This window comes from Melanerpes formicivorus, unplaced genomic scaffold (assembly GCF_026170545.1).
Source record: "Melanerpes formicivorus ecotype bairdi unplaced genomic scaffold, bMelFor1.0.p_v2 SCAF_25, whole genome shotgun sequence".
In the NCBI taxonomy this organism is placed as follows: Eukaryota; Metazoa; Chordata; class Aves; order Piciformes; family Picidae; genus Melanerpes; species Melanerpes formicivorus.
In genome coordinates this window covers 10,884,694-10,904,785 of record NW_027142377.1, presented here as the reverse complement: position 1 = coordinate 10,904,785, position 20,092 = coordinate 10,884,694, and the positions used below count along the sequence as shown (strand labels likewise).

Below are 20,092 nucleotides of genomic sequence, written 5' to 3'. Positions count from 1 at the left end.
AACATCAGCAAGAGAGAAGCTGGTGTCACAACCATTCCAAAGCTAAAGGACTTGGTCCTTTCAGGATGGATGCAGGTGAAGCATTTGTAATTTACAGCACCACACACAGCACAAACTGTAAGCATTCCTTATGAAGTGAAATAACTAAAAGCACAACTCACTTAGCCATTGCATCTTTGACATTCTTGTTCACGAGTCCCAAATAATGGTCAATTTGGGCCTGGAATGGAAAATGACAGATGTTACAGGTCAGCTCATAGAAACAGCTACTACTGTGATGCACAGAAGGAAGGTCCCTCCCCAAGTTTATTTCCCAGTTTTGGTGGAACCGGAGTTCCCACAGCTTCAGCCACAGCAGGTGCTACTGCATGCCTCCAGGAACACGCTCAACCACAGGGAGTAGTGGCTAAGTACCCAAATAGATCCATCCCTGGCTTCTGCATGTTACAAACCAATCACCAGTATGTCTCTAGGCCACCCCAACATGTGTGTGCACATCCAGGGTCCTTGGTGAGGGGCAGTTCTCTGGGCACCATGGAGAAGGAAAGCTGCTTAGGTGGGCTGGGCCTGTTAAACAGCTTACACCTTCAGAGAGCAGCCTTCAGCTTGCCAAGAGGATTGAGGAGCCTGGGTTAAGCCATACAAATGGTCCATCATTTTTCCTCAGGCCTTGATTTCCTTTCACTGCAGAGTACTGTTCTCTCCTAGGAGCTCACAGAGGAGTCCAGGAGGCCCTGCCACCTGCTCCAGGCCTTTCTTCCTTCCCAAGCTGGCCTGCATGAGCAGCATTGTTTTGAAGGAGAAGAGGGATCTGCTAAGCCAGAGTTGGCTACTCCCCCCTGCGCTATGACCTGCTGAAGACAGCCCCTGCTCAAGCTTGGCAATAATTTAACCATTCCCATTTTGTTTTGGCTCCTTCATATCCTGTCTTTTCATAATCAGCCTCTCTACAGGAGAGGCACCAGACGGTGCCAATCATGGCTCTCCTCTCTCTTGTTTTCACCAGGGCTTCAGGACATGCATCTTGAGCATCAGCTCTAAAGAGGTTTTTCAGAAACTGTTTTGAAAGGACTTAGATCAGCATTAGCACACAGTGCCCACTGCTGCTCTAGTCCTGACCAAACTGGATCAACAGAGAAGGCCTCCAAGCTAAACCAGGCCTTATTCATAACTGTTTGCTGGGGAAGCTTTCTTAGACTGCCACCCAGAACGAGGGGAACACACACACAGTCTGGGCTTCACAGTGAACCGTGTTTTCCTGGGCCTGGCAGTGACTTCTTGCTCCATCTTTTAAAAGCTTTACAGATTTTCAAAGACTGAAATTCATTTCACTTTTATTCACTTGTGATTTTGCTTCACAGAGCTGTTTTATAAAGCCTTTAGTGAGACCTCTTCAACACTCACCTGATGTCTCTCATAAATAACAGGAACGCTGAAGAGCGAAATCAAAGCTGCAAAGGCAGAGATCGAAAGGTGTCAATATTGACAAAGGGAGGGTGGGTAGGTAAAACAAAGACTGCCTTCCCTGCACACTGCTTTTCAAACAGGTACAAGAGAAAAAACTAAAGCCACATTAAAAACCCCACCCTGCTGGCCAGTAATTTAAGTAATCTCTACAAAGGAGAAGCTGGGCTGTCCTCCAGGGCTCATTCACAGTACAGTGAGTCTGGTCACACCACACTTCCTTCACTGTGAGTTATGCACACTCTTCCAAAGGAGACCTCAGGCCTCTGCCAACATCAGCTGCTTTCCAACACCTGAAGGCAGCCTGCCCTGGGATACAAAACCCAGAACTGTCTGCAGTGGGACGGGGACAGAACCCGGTGCCTCCCCTGAAGTCACACTTGGGTGGGGCTAGCCTTGACAGGGACAAGCACAACAGAACATGCTTTAGAGTGATACAGTGTCTGGAAAAACCAGCAAACTCAAGGAATTGATCAAGACAAGTCAAAGTAGCCTGTTCTGCAGGGCTATCCATGTCCTAGAAAAAAGGCACATGATTGGAACATCTTGCTACACTCACAAGAACACTCAAAGACACAGGAATAGCCTCACAGCATCAAGCAGCCTTCAGCTCTTTTCCAGGGTTACTTTGTGCAGCAGGCATTGAACACAATGTAAAACACTTACCCAGGATCAGTAATGTCAGACCATTAAACAAGGCACCAACATAAGTGAACACCCACATCAACACTGCAAACTGAAAGGGAAAAGAGTACATTAGCTCAGTCTGTCCTACCACAACATACTAACTAGCTGGAGGACTTTATAAATGTATGAACCTGAAACAGCCCAAACTCCACTCAGCCCTGTAAATCTTGTGGAACTATAGATGAGTGACAAGATGGCTGAAGAATTCATAACACATGTGGCCTCCTGCGTCTAGGTCACGGGGCTGAATTCAGCCCAGGTCAGCAGTGACCAAAAGCTCTCACCACTTGGCTGCTCAAGGCTCTCTGCCTTTATACTTAAAACATGGAGTTGGGAGGACTGTAAGAACAGGCAAGTGCAGTTCCTACCCTATCTTTACAGGGATTGAACAAGACAGGCAAGTGAGAGGTTAAGAACTGGCCTAACACAGTATTCAGCACTTGGTGGCAGAGCCAGAAAGAAAGCAGGTCACTGCCCAGCAGCCAACACAACCACATCCACTCTGGGGCTACAGCACAAACTATCACAATCACATGCTAGCTCTGCAAAAATCTCAGTGCACTGGTGCATAGACGAGGCAGGGGGTTCTGCCACGTCAGTGGAAAAACCTGCCAGGAAGGTAACCTGGCAAGGTTGGCTTAATTGACTTTTGAATACTACAAAGTTAAGGAAAGAAAGTCAACAGTTCCAGAAAAGGTAAGCTGGCTCTATGTCAGAGACTAATTCAGAAGCAAAGATGCCACATCTGTTAGCAGACACCCAAACCCTCACACTGCCAAAATTGCTGGCCTCATACCCAGCCCCTAACTCATACCCAGCCCCTGTTCCTCACCCAGCACCACCCTGCTGACTGCATTTGTCCAGGCTCCACTGTGCTTCATTTGTTCTGCACAAAGATCTCCAGAAGTTCAAGTCCCTCAGCTCTGTGTCAGGTGAAGAGTGTCCCAAGCACACCTCTGACCTATGCTAGGCTGGGAGCAGGGTTGAATGCTGCCAGCTCTATTTCTGTGCAGGATTCCTCCCATTTCTTCTAGTGTTGCATAAGGAACTGAGCAACAGCCAGGATCTGGATGTCAGATGTGGATTTACCAGGGCTTGTTTCTTGCTAAGCACTGCATTATGCTTTGCATTGTGCAGAGCACACAGGGAAGACCCTCAACCCTGTAATCAGTAAGCATGTCTAGTCATTTGCTGTGCAAGACACTGCAAAATGCCAAAGCAGAGCGGAGGGACGCTGCTGTGGACATCACAGAAAGAAGCTCTTATTTCTACCCATCTAGGCATTGTTAACAACCAAAGATGAAGCTCCCCAGAAGCTCTTCCCAATAAGCAGGAGATACACACAAGGAGAAGGTGGCTACAAAGCACTGGAAAGAGGAAAAAAAGGCATCTCAAAGGCCTGTGGGTGTGAGCAAGGATCCAGCCTGCAGCCAAGTCACTCAGAAGTTATGTATCCAAACATCCATTTTTAGCTTATAAAATGCAAAATATCCAAACCAAACAAGATCAACATCCAACAATCAGGGCATGACAACCAATAGCAGCTCAACTGCATGAACCCCGTAAGGGATTTAAGTTTACTTCAAGACCTTCACTCAAAGCCATTCAGAATTGAAGCATGGTTAAATTACAAACAACATAGCTCTCTATCTGTCAGTTCTTTCTAAATGTAACACAGGCAGGCCTAAGGCACACAGCTAACCCCCAGACAGGGTTGCAATGCAGCCCCACTGCTGGATTTCAGCAGTTTATCAAGAAAAATAAAGCAGAACAAAAATAATGTCCCTAAACTGCCTCATGACTTACTCAAACCTTGGCCCAGTTCTGCTTTCCACAATGCCAGGCTGAGAGCTGGTTGCCAGCTTCTTTGCAGAAGGCATTTTAATGAAGCAAGCACTGAGCAAATCTGAGCATGCAGAACACCCCACTCCTCAGCCAAGAGAGGGAAGTCAGTAACTTCTACTACAGGCAAAAGCCCCCTGGTCTGAGATCCTTCAGGATGGCTCTCTTGCAGGCTGCACATTCAGTAAACTAGACATGCTGGCTTCAGGGACATGCAGCACAGCATCCTGACAGCCACCCAAGATCTCTGCACGAGGCACAGCCACTGAAGCCAGGCACCACCTTGGGTGGGTGAACTTTCAGTGATACTTCTGAAGACTATGACCAAGTCACAAAATGTGAGTTTATGTAACATATCATTCGGCATTGGAACGGGTTGCCCAGGGAGGTGGTTGAGTCATCGACCCTGGAGACGTTCAAGGGGAGATTGGACGTGGCACTTGGTGCCATGGTCTAGTCATGGGGTCTGCGGTGTCAGGTTGGACTCGATGATCCTCGAGGTCCTTTCCAACCTAAGTGATACTGTGATACTGTGATATCAGTTCCAAAGTCCCACTATTACCAGAACTACCCAATCCTATTTAATGAGCACTGAATTTATGGCCCAAAGAAGGTGAAAATCTAGGAGTTAACATTTGACTTTAATGCTTTCATGCATCAGAAGTTTCTCCAGAGCAGCAGCAGAGTCTATTGACGAGCTGTGCTGCACGTGCTGCTTCTGATCCACTTGCTTGCTTATACTGGGTGGGAGAGGGAAGTGCTGGTCCCAGTGAGACTGCTCCCCTCTCCCTGCCTCATCAGTCAGGGACACCTATTTTGAAAGCTGTGGCTACCAAAGCAAATGGGAGTTCAGCAAAAGCCTCAGAACACTTCTCCCCCTTTCTTCACACCCTTCTGACAGCCAAAACAACACTTCCAGGACTAAGAGGAGTTGATCTCAATCCTACAGTTCCCATTTTGTATTAGCCTCCTCTTCCCCCACCCATATAAATGACTCAAACTTGGAGAACCTCACACCTGCAAAAAGGCTCACCTCAAACACATCTAAACACTTCAAGTTCTAAGAGCAGGGCAAACAAACAAAAGCAGAAGGCAACCCAGGACTGGCCTACAAAGACAATATTGCTCTTCCCACATACTCAGGACAGAAGGAAAGCACAGGGGCCATGCTCAGCCTAGACATCCCAGCATCTAAGAGGTGAAATGGCACATCTGGGGGACTGAATCAAGTCACTGCCTGTCTCACTCCAATGACTCCCCAGTACCCAAAGCATACTGCAATTTAATGGCAAATCCAGAAGTGTCCACATATTAGTATCTTTAATTTAGCTGAGATACAAAGAGCCCAGTTTCTCGAAACATCAGTGACAAGTAAACTCTGCCCCATTGTTTGAACAGTTCCCACTGCACTGTGTAGCAGCAAAAAGCAGTTTCCACTGGGATTCTCTGGCAAGGGTTCCTCAAGAGCTGTGAGGAACCTCTCCTTGTGCTACATAAATATTTAGAGTCCATTTTAAGACTCTCATGAGTGAAGCATTAATGAAAATTTCAAAACAAGACAGATTTTACAGCCAGAGCTATCACAGACAAACTGACCTGCAGACACTTCCTGCTCTAAGGCTCTGTAACTTCAGTTATATACAGGCTTGCTGTTTCCTATACCCAAGTGTTTAAACCACACAAGCCAAGATTTTCTCCTTTTTTAAAATAGAGCCATTCTATTACATAAGACCCCAGCATCTTAATGTCCTCCTCAAGCAAACCTCTTCAAAATCAGTAACTTGTGCCTGTGAACTGTCCTGACATTCACTGGTTTCATAAGGGTTGCTCTCAACTACTGTAAATTACACTAATTAACCTACATAAAACGTTTCAAATGTCAGAAGAGAAGAGGGAAAATGAATTAGCTCAGCTGAATAAACATGTCTTTCCTATGCAGCACAGTACTTTAAAAGATTCGAGTGCCTTGGAGGCATTCTGAGTGGGATTCTACTCCTAACACAATTCCTCTGAAAGGCCTAACTTCTGAGACAGCACTAACTGAAGCAGCAGTTGGCTGTTCGCCGCTTCCTTTTCCTTTATGGCGAGGGACTGCGAGCTCAGAACAAATGGTGTGGAAACCCCTGCAACTCAGATGATGGAACACATCACAAAGGGCTTAATTATTGAAGAAATACGAGTGACCTTGCACCTAGAAGTTTTTCTGTGATGATGTGTAATCCTACCCAAACACAACTTACTCAAAATTACTTTTCTTTCAACATCCTAACTCCATGCCCTTCAAAACATCATCAACAGATGCCAAGTTCAAGTCACCAAAATGCAATTCTTTTTGGTCGAGGCTGTGGCCTTGAGATGTTAGAGATGAATCCTAAGTACTCAGTCACTTAAGCATAAAGGCACAGCTCATTACAGACCACGGCAACAGGCAGTGGTGCTTTAACCATCAAAATGCAACTGTTGTGTGAAAACCACTGACAAGGTGCAGACACCAGGGGCCTTATTTCAGCCGCCGGGCCATACAATAATCGCACACAGCTATCAGTCATGTCCAGGAAATAAGAATGTGCAGCCACCCCAAGGCAAAATTAATTACTGCACAACTCTTTGGGAGCAGGAACATTGCACAAAACTCCAAGCCCATATTCCATCACCTCTTTCCCTTCCCTTAACACGAGCAGCAAACCCCAGGTCAAAATCCAACAGCCTTATGATCTTTCTGTTTCCAGAGGGACTGGATTTAACAGCAGCAGATTTGCACAGCTTCTGGTGTGACTCTGTGTTTAAGCTGGAGCACAACAAAAATCTGGAATCTAGAAAGTCTTGGTAAACTCTCAAGATCTACCTTTGATTTCTATTACACAAACACAAAGCTTTTACAGCTTTCCTTTTTGTCCAGGTTTCACTTGAAAGCCCTGCCCCCAACCTCACAACTCAGAGGACTTCACAAAGCACTAAGCAAGGGATTTACTGGAGGATAAATGCACCTTTATTTCAAGAAGATTAAGCAAAGTGAAAAAGAAATGGACAACATACTGTACTGAGTAAAGGAAACAAGTCTTTGGAAACCAGAGAAAGACCATTAGCTTGAAAGAAGAGAATGTAATTCCCACAGAACAAAACTGAAGGGGTTTGGCCATTTCTTTCATCTTTGGTTTGGGTTTTTGTGGTTGGTTTATTTTTCTCATTATTCTTCACTGTGAGTTTTGCTCTGACCCCTTCAATAAATGCTACTAAATACTACCTGGACATACTACATAGACCAGTTAGGCAGTATTACATGCCTTTGGCAGAGTAACTTACAAGCCCCACTTTAGTACTCATATCACTAAAAGCAGCAGCTCTTCACCCAAATTCAGAGGGACTGAAACAAACGTTCACCCTCCTGGCAAAACAAGGACATGACTCAGTCTCCACTCTTCCAGCAAACAGTGGACTCTAGAAGTCCCACTGTTTAAAGCATATAACCGTACACTAACCACTGTCATTTATGGACAGAACCATACAAAACAAACCAGCCTCTGGCAGTCCAGCCCAAAACACAGGTTTTCAGGAAGGACAGATAAATGTTAGCTCAGTATTATGCTGGCAAAGCGTAGATAAAGTTATCCACTCTGCTACCGCACACAGCGCCGCACGTTCCACTCAACGTGGCTAGCAGAGGCCAAGCTTCTTGAAGAAACAGAAAGGCTAATTACCTTCAAACTAAAACTCATTATTTGCTTGCAGAGAGCCAAATATGCCATTGTCCATTCATGTTTATAAGGACTGCTGGACTTTGCAAACCTAGGCCAGGCAGGGATATATTTACACAAGGCTTCTCTATCTATCCACAGCTGAAGCAAACTTACCTTCAGAGAATCCACTAAGTCATCAACTAGGAAGAGACGTCTCAGCTCTCTGACCGTGCCATTAACGTGACCAAGCACAACATTACTGTATTTCTGAACAAGCTCTTCAGACACAGCTACATTAGACTCCAAGTAAGCCCTGCAAGAAAGAGCTTATGAAACTTCATTGTAACAGTGGTACCAAACTTATCAACATATATTATATAAAGAATAACAATCTAAGCTGTTCTTATGATACAGAGAAAAAACACTTACCTACAAGGTGACAGAACTGATCAAAATTGCTCTTTGAAGGTAAAAGGAACCATAGCCCACCCCCAACAGCTTAGAAAGAAAATGTTTCTCTCACTGCTGTGCAGCACTGGTGCATTTACTAAGTCGCACACAGTCTTACCTGGGTTAGGCAAAAAGGCTGCACTGGTTAATGTGTGTGTGAACAGACACAGCAGGCAAGTGGCCAAGAGTGCCCAGCACCACTACCCCACGTGATGCTTGGTCTAGAAAGTCTCTTCTTACACCTCAGTATATGCTGTACTCTAGTAAAATGCCAGTGTGCATTTGAAAATGAGAGACAGAAAGGCTGGACCTTGAGATTCCTTCATTTGTCAAACAAAGAGAGAAAGTCCTACGTAAGCAATATCCATTAATCCCTCTGGAAGATACTTCCAAAGTCACCGTTAAGCTCCACCACACCAAGGCACAGCAAAATGCTAAGTTTTCATCATTTGCTAACAAAAGTCTTACTGTTAGTGACAGCAGCTCTTTTAACAGCGAGACAGAAGCTCCTGTCTGGTGAAGTGCTCTCTGCACTACACTGTTGACTTTTACCTGTACTTGCAGTGGCAATTTAGACTCTTTAAATAGAGAATAGTATGTTTAATTTGCATGTTGGAGGGAGGAGAAGCAATGGAGCACATCTGTAATAGAGCACTCCTTTCACAGTTACCACAATTGCTAAACATTTGTGTGGAAGGGACTCTGCTTTGCAGTGCCTTTGATTTTCTTACAAGTGAAACATGCAGAGCAGAGGCTCCTACGTTGGGCATTTGAGACAAAGCTGAACACAGCCTTGCAGCAAATCCAAAACTAATTAAGACACTTTAAACGGTTAACTACAAAGGTTGACTATTTCAAGGCTACATTCTACTATCCACACTTGGGTTCCTTCCTAACCTTCTCAACTCGAGATACTCAGGATCTGAATCAAAAAATTATTTGATCTCACGAACGTGCTCTTCACTGGCAAAATAAATGCAAGTAAAAATAACCTCCTTGAAGTTCTACAAATGAATAGTGAGCAGCCAGGTATGCTGGGTAAGAATGCCTGGAAGTTTCTTAGGACTACCAGCGGTTTTAGAAATAAGCTGCAGAAGGAGCACAGGTAGAACACGTTTTGCTTAATCTTGCTAAGAACAATCTTCAGTAGTAAACTGGGAAATGCTGTTTGGATACTGAAGAGCACTACTGGGTAGTTAGAACTTCTAACAGGATTTCAGCTGGGAATTAACCTAATGCGGTAACTAAGGAGGGTCAAACAGGCAATGATGGTGGAAAAAAACCCCCCCAACACAAACCAACCCCCCACTCCCCACCCAAGCAAAGAGTTTGCAAAAGATACATCTTTCAGACTGCTATACTGAGTATTGTTGCCAACTACAGGTGTATGTTAGATGTAAGCCTGAAAGCACATACTGCCTTTCCCCCCACCCCTCCAGAGTTTTGTTCCAGAGCTGTTACAGGCACCAGTTGCCTTCCATTGGGTAACTGAGCCACTGCAGTCATGGAGGAATGGAGGTAAACCAAGGAGAACGTTTTGCTTTGCCTTATTCAGGATGAGAGGAAGAGAACAAAAATAAGTGGAAAAACCATTCCTGAGAGCTGTAGATAGGAGGGAAGGCAGGAGCTTCTGAAAGCTACACGGGAAGCTGAGATTGAACCATTGCACTCATTAATGAGAAGCAAGTCAGAGCAGCGCTGGACAGGGATGGTTAACAGGAAACACGCACTCTAACACATGACTAAGTTCTTATTTCTCTTAAGAGACAGCTTTGCAATAGTGAGCTCTGCTGGCCTCGACACAGGAAGGGATGAACAGCACAGATACCATGTTCTGACACTGCAGGAAAGCACACACATTGTATGCCCAAGGACTTAGCTCATCACTTCAAGTAAATCCTATGATACACCTCTTCAAGCTTTAGAATCCAGCAGAGTCCATGTTTGTGGATTTCTGATCTGGGCAGGCTTCAAGGAACATGGATTCTGCTGGTGATGAGGCAGCCTTGCATGTGGAGAACACAGCAATGCTGATACATATGAAACCAACAATTTTAAGAGTACCATTAAAACGGAAGTTGCAAAAAGATCAAAGTATACTCTGCTACATGTATTGATTTTTGCTAAGTATATTGCAGTGGAAGTTCTGCATCTCCTGAGTGTTCTTTCAATTTTGTCCATCACCTGTCATTGGTTCACATTCTGAAGACCTTAACTTGGGGGCAGTTCTCTTCAGTATCTTTATCAATGATCTAGATGAGGGGATGGAGCGCACTCAGCAAGTTTGCAGATGACAAACTGTGTTGTGTTGATCTGCTCAAAGGCAGGAAGGCTCTGCAAGGGGACCTATACAGGTTGGATCAATGGGCCAAGGCCAGTTAAGACCAAGTGCTGGGTCCTGCACTTTGATTACAACTACTCCATGACGGCTCCAGGCTTAGAGTAGAGTGGCTAGAGAGCCACCCAGCAGAAAGGGACCTGGGGTTCTTGTTGACAGTCATCTGAACGTGAGCCAACAGTGTGCTCAGGTGGCCAAGACAGACAACCTCCTGGCCTGCATCAGGAATAGTGCAGCCAGGAGGAGTATGGAAGTGATTGTGCCCCTGTGCTCAGCACTTGTGAGGCTGCACCTTAAATTTGGTGTTGAACTAGATCTCCGTGAGGGTCCTCCAACCCCTATCATTCTACGATTCTGTGTGAATACTGTGTTTAGTTTTGGGCTCCTCTCTACATGAAGGACATTGGGGTGCTGGAGCATACCCAGAGTAGGCCAATGAAGCTGGTGAAGGACCTGGAGAACAAGTCTTGTGAAGTGCAGCTGAGGGAACTGGGATTAGTCTAGAGAAGAGGAAGCTGAGGGGCAATCTCATTGGTCTATAGCTACCTGAAAGGGGGCTGGTCTTTCCTCCCTAATATCAAGTGATAGAACACAAAGAAACAGCCTCAAATTGCATCAGGGGGAGTTTAGATTGGCTATTAGGAAAAATTTCTTTCCTGCAAGAGTGATCAGACATGGAGCAGGCTGCCCAGGGAGGTGGACAAGTCACTGTCCCTGGAGGTGTTAAAAAAGTAAATAAATGTGTAGACATAGAACTTTAGGACATAGTTTAATGGCCATGGTGGTGTTAGGTCAATGGTTGGACTCAATCTTAGAGGTCTTTTCCAAACAAAACAACTCTGTAACTCAAAAATGCACACATTACTCCATGAGATTGAAGTATTTAATGTCTGTTAATGTGAGAAACTTTAGCATTCCATGGGAAATCCCCTGTACCAAGTGCTCAGCTCACATTCCTTACCATTGGGTATGCCTGCTGAGAAAACCTGAACAAGCAGTAGTCATGGGCTGGGACTGCTTACAACATTATGTAACATTTCACGGCCTATGTCATGTTCTACTCTTAATGGCAGCACCATTAACACACTTTGTCTTAACTGAAAGAAAAATCTCACCTGAATGGGTGGCCTTCATCAGACTTCTGGATTGCTTGGATGACTCCCTTGTATATCCTAAAGCTGATGGTCACAGAAAGCAGGGCCAAGGCAATGTAAGCTACCACACTCACGATGCTGAACACTGTTAATGAAAGCAGCAGGAACAAGCTGGCACCAAACACCACTCCTGTCTTCTTAATGTCTCGCCAGTAAAGGAGGTCAACAACTAGAATTTTAAGAAAATATAAGTAATTAGAACAAGGCACATTTGGCATCCACACAAAAACAGTACAATGTGATTCAATTGACTGCTGAAAGTCACCAAGAACGGAACCTGCAACCTCACTGTCAAACCAGAGCTGAAATGACAACTGGAAACAGGTTATTTTAGCACCCAGTCTGCATTTGACTTCAGATTATTTGGATTATTGTTACTAGGATTACCTCAAATGTAACTGCTACAATTTAAGAACAATTTTGCCCTTAAGCAATGTCAGAATTAATCTCTTCATCTCCTGTGCTATGTTCTGCACCAGAACCACAGCAGTTTCTGCTTCATTACATACCTTTTTTTCCATGCAATTTGTGGAGGTCACTCACTGAAGAGACAGATTTCAACTTCCTGTTAGGACAGATGGCAAGACACTACTCTATACTGTATAAATATTTCCTTGCAAGTCTGGCAAAAGCAAAGGCACAAAGGCACTGCTCAAGACTCATTAACAGTTCATTTTGTTTCCTTTAGTCTGAAGTCATTCCCATGAGAGTTTATAATGTTACCTTAGGTGACAGAATAAGCCATCAAAGAGGAAATAATCTCACTGACATTCCAATCCAGGCTAAATCTGCTGTGTTTCCATGCAAAATATAGCATTTATAAAACAAGTTTGTTGTTTCCTTAAGTGACCTTCATGAGAGAATACCATTTTTAGCACCACTGTTTAAGAGTGAACACTGCCTCTCCACAAGTCACAGGTAATGGCTTAATACACCCACTGCAGATTTGTTTATTTTGAGGTGCTGATGCATTTGGTTGATCACCTTGCTGAACTAATAAAATCTGGCCAACATCATTCTCCACTGCTGAGTACACAACATACAACAGGTGCTCCTGCCCAGTTACAATTCATACTGAGACACACAATATGATTTGCTCTTCATGATTTCTACTTCCATGGCTGACTAGATAGTCTCAAACCCAAAATCCTCTTCTGCATCCAAAATGCCTGTTAATAGCAACAGATCAGATACAGAACTCAAGATAAATGAGAGAGAAATTACTACTATTACACCACAAGTTTAGCCATCCTATCTCATTCTAAACATCACCAAAAATAGTAAAACAATGCCTGAGAGTGTATCACAATTCAGAACTGGCTCTTACTTGGAATGACTGTAAAAGAAAATAATAAAAATAAAAGCTGACTACTATTACAGACTGAAAATCTGGGAATGCACCAACATCAACTTAGTATCCTCTGCAGGGCAAAGTCTGCATAAGCACTTTGTAGGTACAACAGGAAAACATCACTGGGGCTATGGTGCAGCTTCAGAAGCTCAAGTCCTCTCCTAATCATTTCCTTAGAGAAAATCTATTGGGTATCAGACACAGCAAAGGTAAGAGCCCTGGTCATAAATTTAAAGCCACCATTTTCATAATGCAAAATATTTTATCCAAATATTTAATTCACATTTTCTGTAGAAATGTCCTGAATTTCTACAGACAGACAGGTTACTGTTGCATGAACACCTTCCAATTTATCACAAGCCAAAACCGTTGCAGAAAGAAACAATCTCACCCTTCCACCACCATTAACTTTCACTCCTTTCCTCTGCACAGCCACAGAACCAGCCTGGGTTTCTGGATGCTCCTGACAACTGCTGCACCAAAATAATAAAAACTCAGCAGCCAGCCAGATCAGATTCTGGTGGTGGTTCACCATGTGACTCCACAAACATATGGGGTGAGAGATAGAGCAGCCAACTGAAGGAGGTGACACTCCTGCTCTCAGAACTGCACCCATCTAAAGTCCTCATCAAGTTGCAGCCAACCCTACCCATGCACCCTGCTGACCTGTTATTCTGCAGAGTCTCTTCATGTTACAAAGCTGCACTTTATTTTCCCTGCCAGAGGAAGGTCTAAGCACAACAACTTTCCTTTAGTGTTTGTAAAAATCAACCAAAAATTAAGTCCTTGGAGAATTCCTTTTGTATGGACTCTAATCCCTAAAGTTAATTTTCCTTGGTTTCTTTGGCTTTCTTTCTAATCACGCAGGTGTCTGTTAGCATCTCCGTGCACTTTGGTTAGGCAAGTTTGGCATGTAAAAAGAACTTTACCAATGAAATTGTTGTAAACTGTAAACCTAAATTGATCTGCAAGTATCCTTATGGCCTGGGTGAGATTTTCAAAGCCAGTCTTGGGGGGGGAAGTTGGTGGATTTTGTACTCCTAAATCATCCAAGAAATCTTTGGCAAAAGCCTGGTTTCTTTTGGGGCATTTTCTTCAAGTACAGTCATTGATTTTAAATGCTACACACTTTCAAGTTTGCTGCTCTCCTATCGTGTGACACAAAGTATGAGCCCTACTCCTCTCTGCTTGCAGACAGCATTAATTCTGTACACCAGATCACTTTTTACAGGCAATGACACGTTACACTTGAACCCAGTCATAAGGAATGTAAAGACAGCAATTCATCTGCACAGTAGTTTTCAAAACACGAGAAACAAAAGTTAAATTTGCTAGAAGTAAAGCACACCAAAACCCTTAAATGGCTTCTAGCACACAATCTTCAAGTCTTTTGTTCTCAGTGATCAGTATGAAACATCCCCAAGCTAGGATCTAGCTCCCAGACCAGAGTTAAAATGTATACAAAGCGTTTTCCCTCAGTCTCCAAATCAGCCTCAGCTTAATGAAACAGATGTGATTTCACTGTAAACTCCTCTAAGGGAAATTCAGCTTTGTAAGGCATGTGTGGTTTTCAGTCTAAGAGAGTAACTGAGGAAATTGATTTATATTCTCCACTTGATCAGAAACAGGTATTTGTGTTTATAAAACAGAAGAAAGTATTAGAAGCACCACTAGATGAAGCTTTCTGTCTTTAACTTACACACACGATATTCACAGCACATTTTAAACAGGAATAAATGTCCCAACCCACTCCCAAGAACAGCCCTGCCAGGCACTACCTTTCCTTGTGGAAACCATCTTAAGTTTCATTTTATAGAATACAAACTATAGTATCACACATTTAACTCCAGTATTCCAGGCCTATTCTAAAGCAAGAACAGCTGCCTACATTTGGTAAGCACGAACTGTCACTTGGCACATCTAAAAATAGTACTGCTAGCATCCGTGCCTTACATGCAGAACTCATCCAATTACAATTTGCTTTTAAAGCAAGTGCTGCAAGAGGTTTAGCACTGTATTTTCCAAAGTCTTTTCTTTCTTTCAGGGACCTTTAGCTTAAAACTGAGTAATTCATACTGCTGACCCAAAAAAAATTATATATATATATTTTAAGAAGGGGTTAATATACAGCACTTGTTATTTTTCTCCTAAAAAAGCCTGAAGCAGGTAACCCTCTCTTTTTACAGGCAGAAAAATGAAAAGCCTCGAGCGAGTTTAGTTCAAGTCTATCAAAGAAAACCAAGAAAAAGGAACTAACCCATTTTGGCATCCATCTTGAGCGTGCCTGCCTGCACCAGAGCTCGCACAGCTGACTGCCCCCAGCCCGTTCACTTCCTGCCGGGGCGCTCGGAGGTCGCGGCAGACAGACGCAACTGCCGCCTCCTGCCGCCCCGCCAGCAGCCAGCCGGCCCCGGGAGGCCGCGCCGGCCCCGCCAATGGCTGCCCCTGCGCTAAGTCCCTGGAACACAGCTGCGGAGCGAGAACTTCGCCCGCACAATGAACAACCGCGTTCTATCCAGCGTGCAGGGACAGAACAAAACACGGGTTTCAGCGCCAAAGAAAGGCTGCTTGTGTAAAAGGAGAAGGAAGGGTGAAAAAAAAAGAAATGCTAACAGTGTACGATTTACAAACGCTGTATGAACAACAGCCATCACACTAGAACCTCTCTGTAATCTGAAAGGTAAGCAGAAAAGCTTTTATATGCTACAAATAATGGTAAAAATAGTGTCAAAGCACAAGTAAGAGCCTTTCTGCATCAGCTTAAGAACAGCCAGCATTGTACCAACACAAATGTAACAGAAGTGTTCAGAACATGTAGCTTTCAAATATAGCTGAAGTGCACAGTGACAACTGTCACCATAGCACCATACAGGCTGCTATGAAAAAAATCAGCTCTCAACCAGCAAAACCCAGTATGCAACCACAAACAGACAAATGGCTGTTAAATTCTGTTTAGAGAGGCCATTTTCCAGTTGCTAAACAGCCTCCATATTTACACAACAGCGATCTCGGGGTTTCCACTGATCTTTACACAGTATCTAGATCTGACCCTGCAGTTTCACTTTCAAAACTTGGTCACGTCTGGTGTGGGGCAGCCTGAGTTCGAGACAGACCACCCCAAGCAGAAGCCGCCATCCCATCAAGCTGTCGAAATCTGCCAGGCACAACCACCACTAGTAGACTGGGGTTTGCCAAAATGACCACTTAAAAATGTGGCTGACATCACAATCACAAAATTCAAGCCTGCTTTTACCCTGACCAGATGTGTTAGAAGCCAGTTTGGTCCCTAACTGCCTCGTTGCAATAAGAACAAAATCCCAGACTGGGGAAACTGGCTGGTATAGCGTGACTGCATGTGGAGCTGACTTCAGCCAACAGCCCTTTCCCTGTCCTGGGGACGGACAGGAGGAGTGGCATGTCCAGTGAGACTGACAGGCTTGTCTAACTGTATCCCAAAGGTCAGAAAACAAGTTTGCATCATACACATTGCAGACTTGGCACATCTGCCCCACAGGCCTCAGCAATAAAAAACAATAAAGATTTCACAAGGACAAGCTAGAATGAAAACCAAGTCCTGCACTATCATATTGTGTTCACACACACACACAACCCCCAAAGGCAAACATTATCTAACAATTATTAAAGAGCCAAAGCAGAAATTTGTTTTCATTTCTACTTAATCATATACCTGTGCACGTATGCACTGGGAAAACCATTCTGAAGCCCTGACAACTCATGATTTAAAACAAACAAACAAACAACTTTAAGAGCTGAAGGGCTGCAACCTTTTCCATCATTTGACTCTTCTGAGCCAGCATTCAAATAGATTTTCAGCACATTAATAATTGTTAAAAACACAAATTAATCTTGGGATAGCCTAGGAGTGCAGCTGTGGTGCTCAATCTGCCATTAGCATTATTCGGCCATTAAAACCTGACAATTTACTGACATAATTTAAGTAGATGCTGCTTTTTAGTACCAATTACTCCACAGGGGCCTGTCTTTTTAAAAGTGCTAAAAATAAAAGTCACGCCATCCTGAGGGTAAACTTATTTCATCCTGCTGATCTAGATGATCAATACCCCAGACTGCACCAGTTTCACTCTGCTGGTTCCTCAACTCCAACTGCAGCACAAGCAGCACGTATACCAAGACTAACTTTAGGATTGTATTACTTATAAAACACTGCTTTAGCTAGGAGGTTTAATTATAAACCATACCTTGAGCTCTTCTCTCTCTGGTTTTAGATTTGGGGTTTTTTTTTAAGGTTATTTTTTAGCATGGGAAGAACTATGTTGCAATATTTGCTTCTATATTTATTTTGGGGCAAGATGAATAGTGTGATCCCTGAACTTTACCCATCATTTTCCATGCCACTGAAGCCTGACCCAATGAAGGAGAACAGATAAAACATGGCATCTTCATCTCACTATAAACAAATGCTACCAGAAATCACACTAAACCAAGCTCCAAGAACAGGTGCAAAAGGATAGGTACCAGATTCTTTTGCTCCTTCAGAAAACCACCTTCTTGCTTCTGCTTCCAATTCTTTTAGACCTTATCTCTACAAGTTATAATTAAACCTAAAGGCAGTAGGAATTTCCGTGGAGGGAGGAACAGGCACTAAACCAACTTCCACCTGAGGGGATGCCACTATGTAAAAACAAAGCAGAGGAGGAAGAGGAATTCAAAAGGCTGCTTGAAGCAGTTGTACCAGCAAAAATACACATTTATACCTGTCCAGTAGCATAGGGCAGGGTTCAGGAGGGGTTCACATTTGCTTTGTTCGTGTGGTGACAGTTCTGTTACACACTAGTCAACTCTGCATTTTGCAAAGTGCACAGATTCAAGGCCTCAAAATTTAAGGCTCATAAATGTCTGCTTTCCAGTGTAGTGAGGGGCAAAATCGACACTAACCCTGCTTGTCAGGTTGTAAAAGAAAACCTGAAAATAGGGCCTGGATATCCAAAGGTATTTCGATTCTACCAAAAACCTTCTAATCTTTTCCTTTCCCTTCCCCCACTCCCCAACACACCGTGAATTTTAAGCCTGACATAAGTGCAATCAAAAAAGATCTTATTAATAAACACTGCAAAATATTTTTAATACCTTACAGCCTTTTAATGAAGGATTAGAACTTTTTTGAAACTTGTTTTGCAGGCTACATATTTAGAGCCTGATAGAGCATTCTATGGATTCTAGACAGCTGGCAATTTCAAAGTGGAAAAACCCCACAGATTTTGAACAATCGTTATTAAAGGCAGACCTCACTAGTACCAAACATGACAGGGCCCTTTAAGAAGGTATTTAAGTATCCAGAGATGATTAAAAATTTTTTAAAGCTTGTCTTGTTGATAAAGTTTGAAGATTACACATTCAAATAAGGCTTAAACTCTTACACACTGAGCACTAATATAATGATCCTCAGAGATTTACACTGGTGATCTCCCATTGGTGGTTACAGGAACAAAGGTCAGAACCACACTAATTTAACATTAACTACTTCTTTACCTAAACCAAGTGATATAAAGGCTGCAAATTATGAAAAAAAAAAAAATCAGAGTTTTACCTAAATCCAACAGAATTATGAAAAACCCCAGAGTAGACATGGTTAAGGGTGGGTTCCAAACATGCTACGCAAACAGACAAAACCCCAAACCAAAACACAAACACCACCCTGCTGTAGTCGGCACGCCATGTCGCCTCACAATTATCCAACTACCTGAACTGCAGACCCTGCAACCTTTCAAGTTAATTTGTAGTATTGCTGAATTATTAAAAATCTAGGCATTTCAAAGGAACACCAACCAGACTATGCTGGTATTTGTGCAGTGCATACCAAAACAAGTAAAACAAAATTCATTCAGCAGGACTGAAAAGATCTGCCGTGTCACACAAGCTATTTCACCTACATAAATAATTTATTCTTCTGCATTGCTCTCATTTACCTGTTTTAGCCTACAGCTTTTACAATTTTGCACACAGTACAAACAGATCTTACACCTTCAGAAACACAGCACAATCAAACACATGCTATTTACTAATAACAACCCACAGCATCTTTAGCTTTAAATACAGAAAAGAGAAAAAGGTGAAAGAACAAATACCCTTATCCTTCCAACTGCTCGGCTGACTGTCCATCTCTCCACAAATGATCTACCCTCCAGCTGTGATTATCAGTTATGCATACCCAGAGGAGAGCTGTAAGAGAAGAAATCTACAGCCCAGGATAAGAAACATGGGCTTCCCCAGCAGCGTCTGCAGTCTGCTGCTGCTGCACTGGTGCTGCAGGAGGCTGGTCAGCTGACAGCGTGGGGTGTGGAGCACAACTGACGCAGTGCAAGCTGTAACCAGGCTGCTAAGACTCCGCCACCAAGGCTAAAATGCAATCCGTGACTGGTGCAGCCATTTGCTTCTTACTGCATGCCAATAGGACTGAAAAGATGCAAGGCTGAGAAAGAAATTTCTGGCATGAAGAGAGCTGGCTTCTCCTGGCAGAGCAGCACCAGCACACTGGGAATTGCCAGTGGACTGGAAATGCCACCAACACGACTAGGAAATGCAAGCGCAGGCTCAGCAACAGCCAAACCACCATAAGCAGCTTTTCCCAGTGGACAGAAGCTACAACTAGTCACAAGTGTTGAACAGATTGCTTTTCTAACAGTGGTTAAAATGCATTTGCAAGCTTCCTAGATCTACATCTTCCCTTCATTTTATGCCTGACTTCCTAGAAAATTAACAGGGACATCTGGCTAACACACTCCTCCCTTTAAAAAGCATCTTGAAGGAAAACAGTATAGGACCCCTTACTGTGTCTGTAACAAAAGCAGGCAGCTCACAAAGCACACCAAAAATATCTTTTTGCTGTTATCTTTAGCCCTTATGAACTGCTCAGTCATATTTAACCACCTTAATGGAGACTTGAGAAAGACTTTCCTAGCTCTCTACCCAATTTCTATAACCAAACACTTCCCATTTTACAGAATCACAGACTCACCAAGGTTGGAAGAGACCTCAAAGATCAAGTCCAACCTGTCACCACAGACCTCATGACAAAACCATGGCACCAAGTGCCACGTCCAGTCCCCTCTTGAACACCTCCAGGGATTACTTCATATCAGCATCCTGT

General features: G+C 43.5%; 1 protein-coding gene across 5 annotated transcripts in view; it reads right to left on the bottom strand.

The window, feature by feature from the left end:
* RTN4 (reticulon 4) overlaps positions 1 to 20,092 on the bottom strand; it is a 45,783-nt gene that overhangs the window by 1,324 nt on the left and 24,367 nt on the right. For 2 of the 5 annotated variants that reach the window (XM_068153314.1, XM_068153316.1), the window contains 5 exons: positions 11,574 to 11,781; positions 7,845 to 7,983; positions 2,131 to 2,200; positions 1,405 to 1,451; positions 162 to 220 (listed from right to left, as the gene is read on the bottom strand). In XM_068153314.1, the coding sequence (XP_068009415.1) occupies positions 162 to 220; positions 1,405 to 1,451; positions 2,131 to 2,200; positions 7,845 to 7,983; positions 11,574 to 11,781 (523 nt within the window). Of the gene's footprint in view, positions 1 to 161; positions 221 to 1,404; positions 1,452 to 2,130; positions 2,201 to 7,844; positions 7,984 to 11,573; positions 11,782 to 12,121; positions 12,178 to 13,354; positions 13,384 to 15,220; positions 15,321 to 19,070; positions 19,230 to 20,092 lie in introns of those variants that run through there. The other 3 variants (XM_068153317.1, XM_068153318.1, XM_068153319.1) reach the window with 3 other exon arrangements.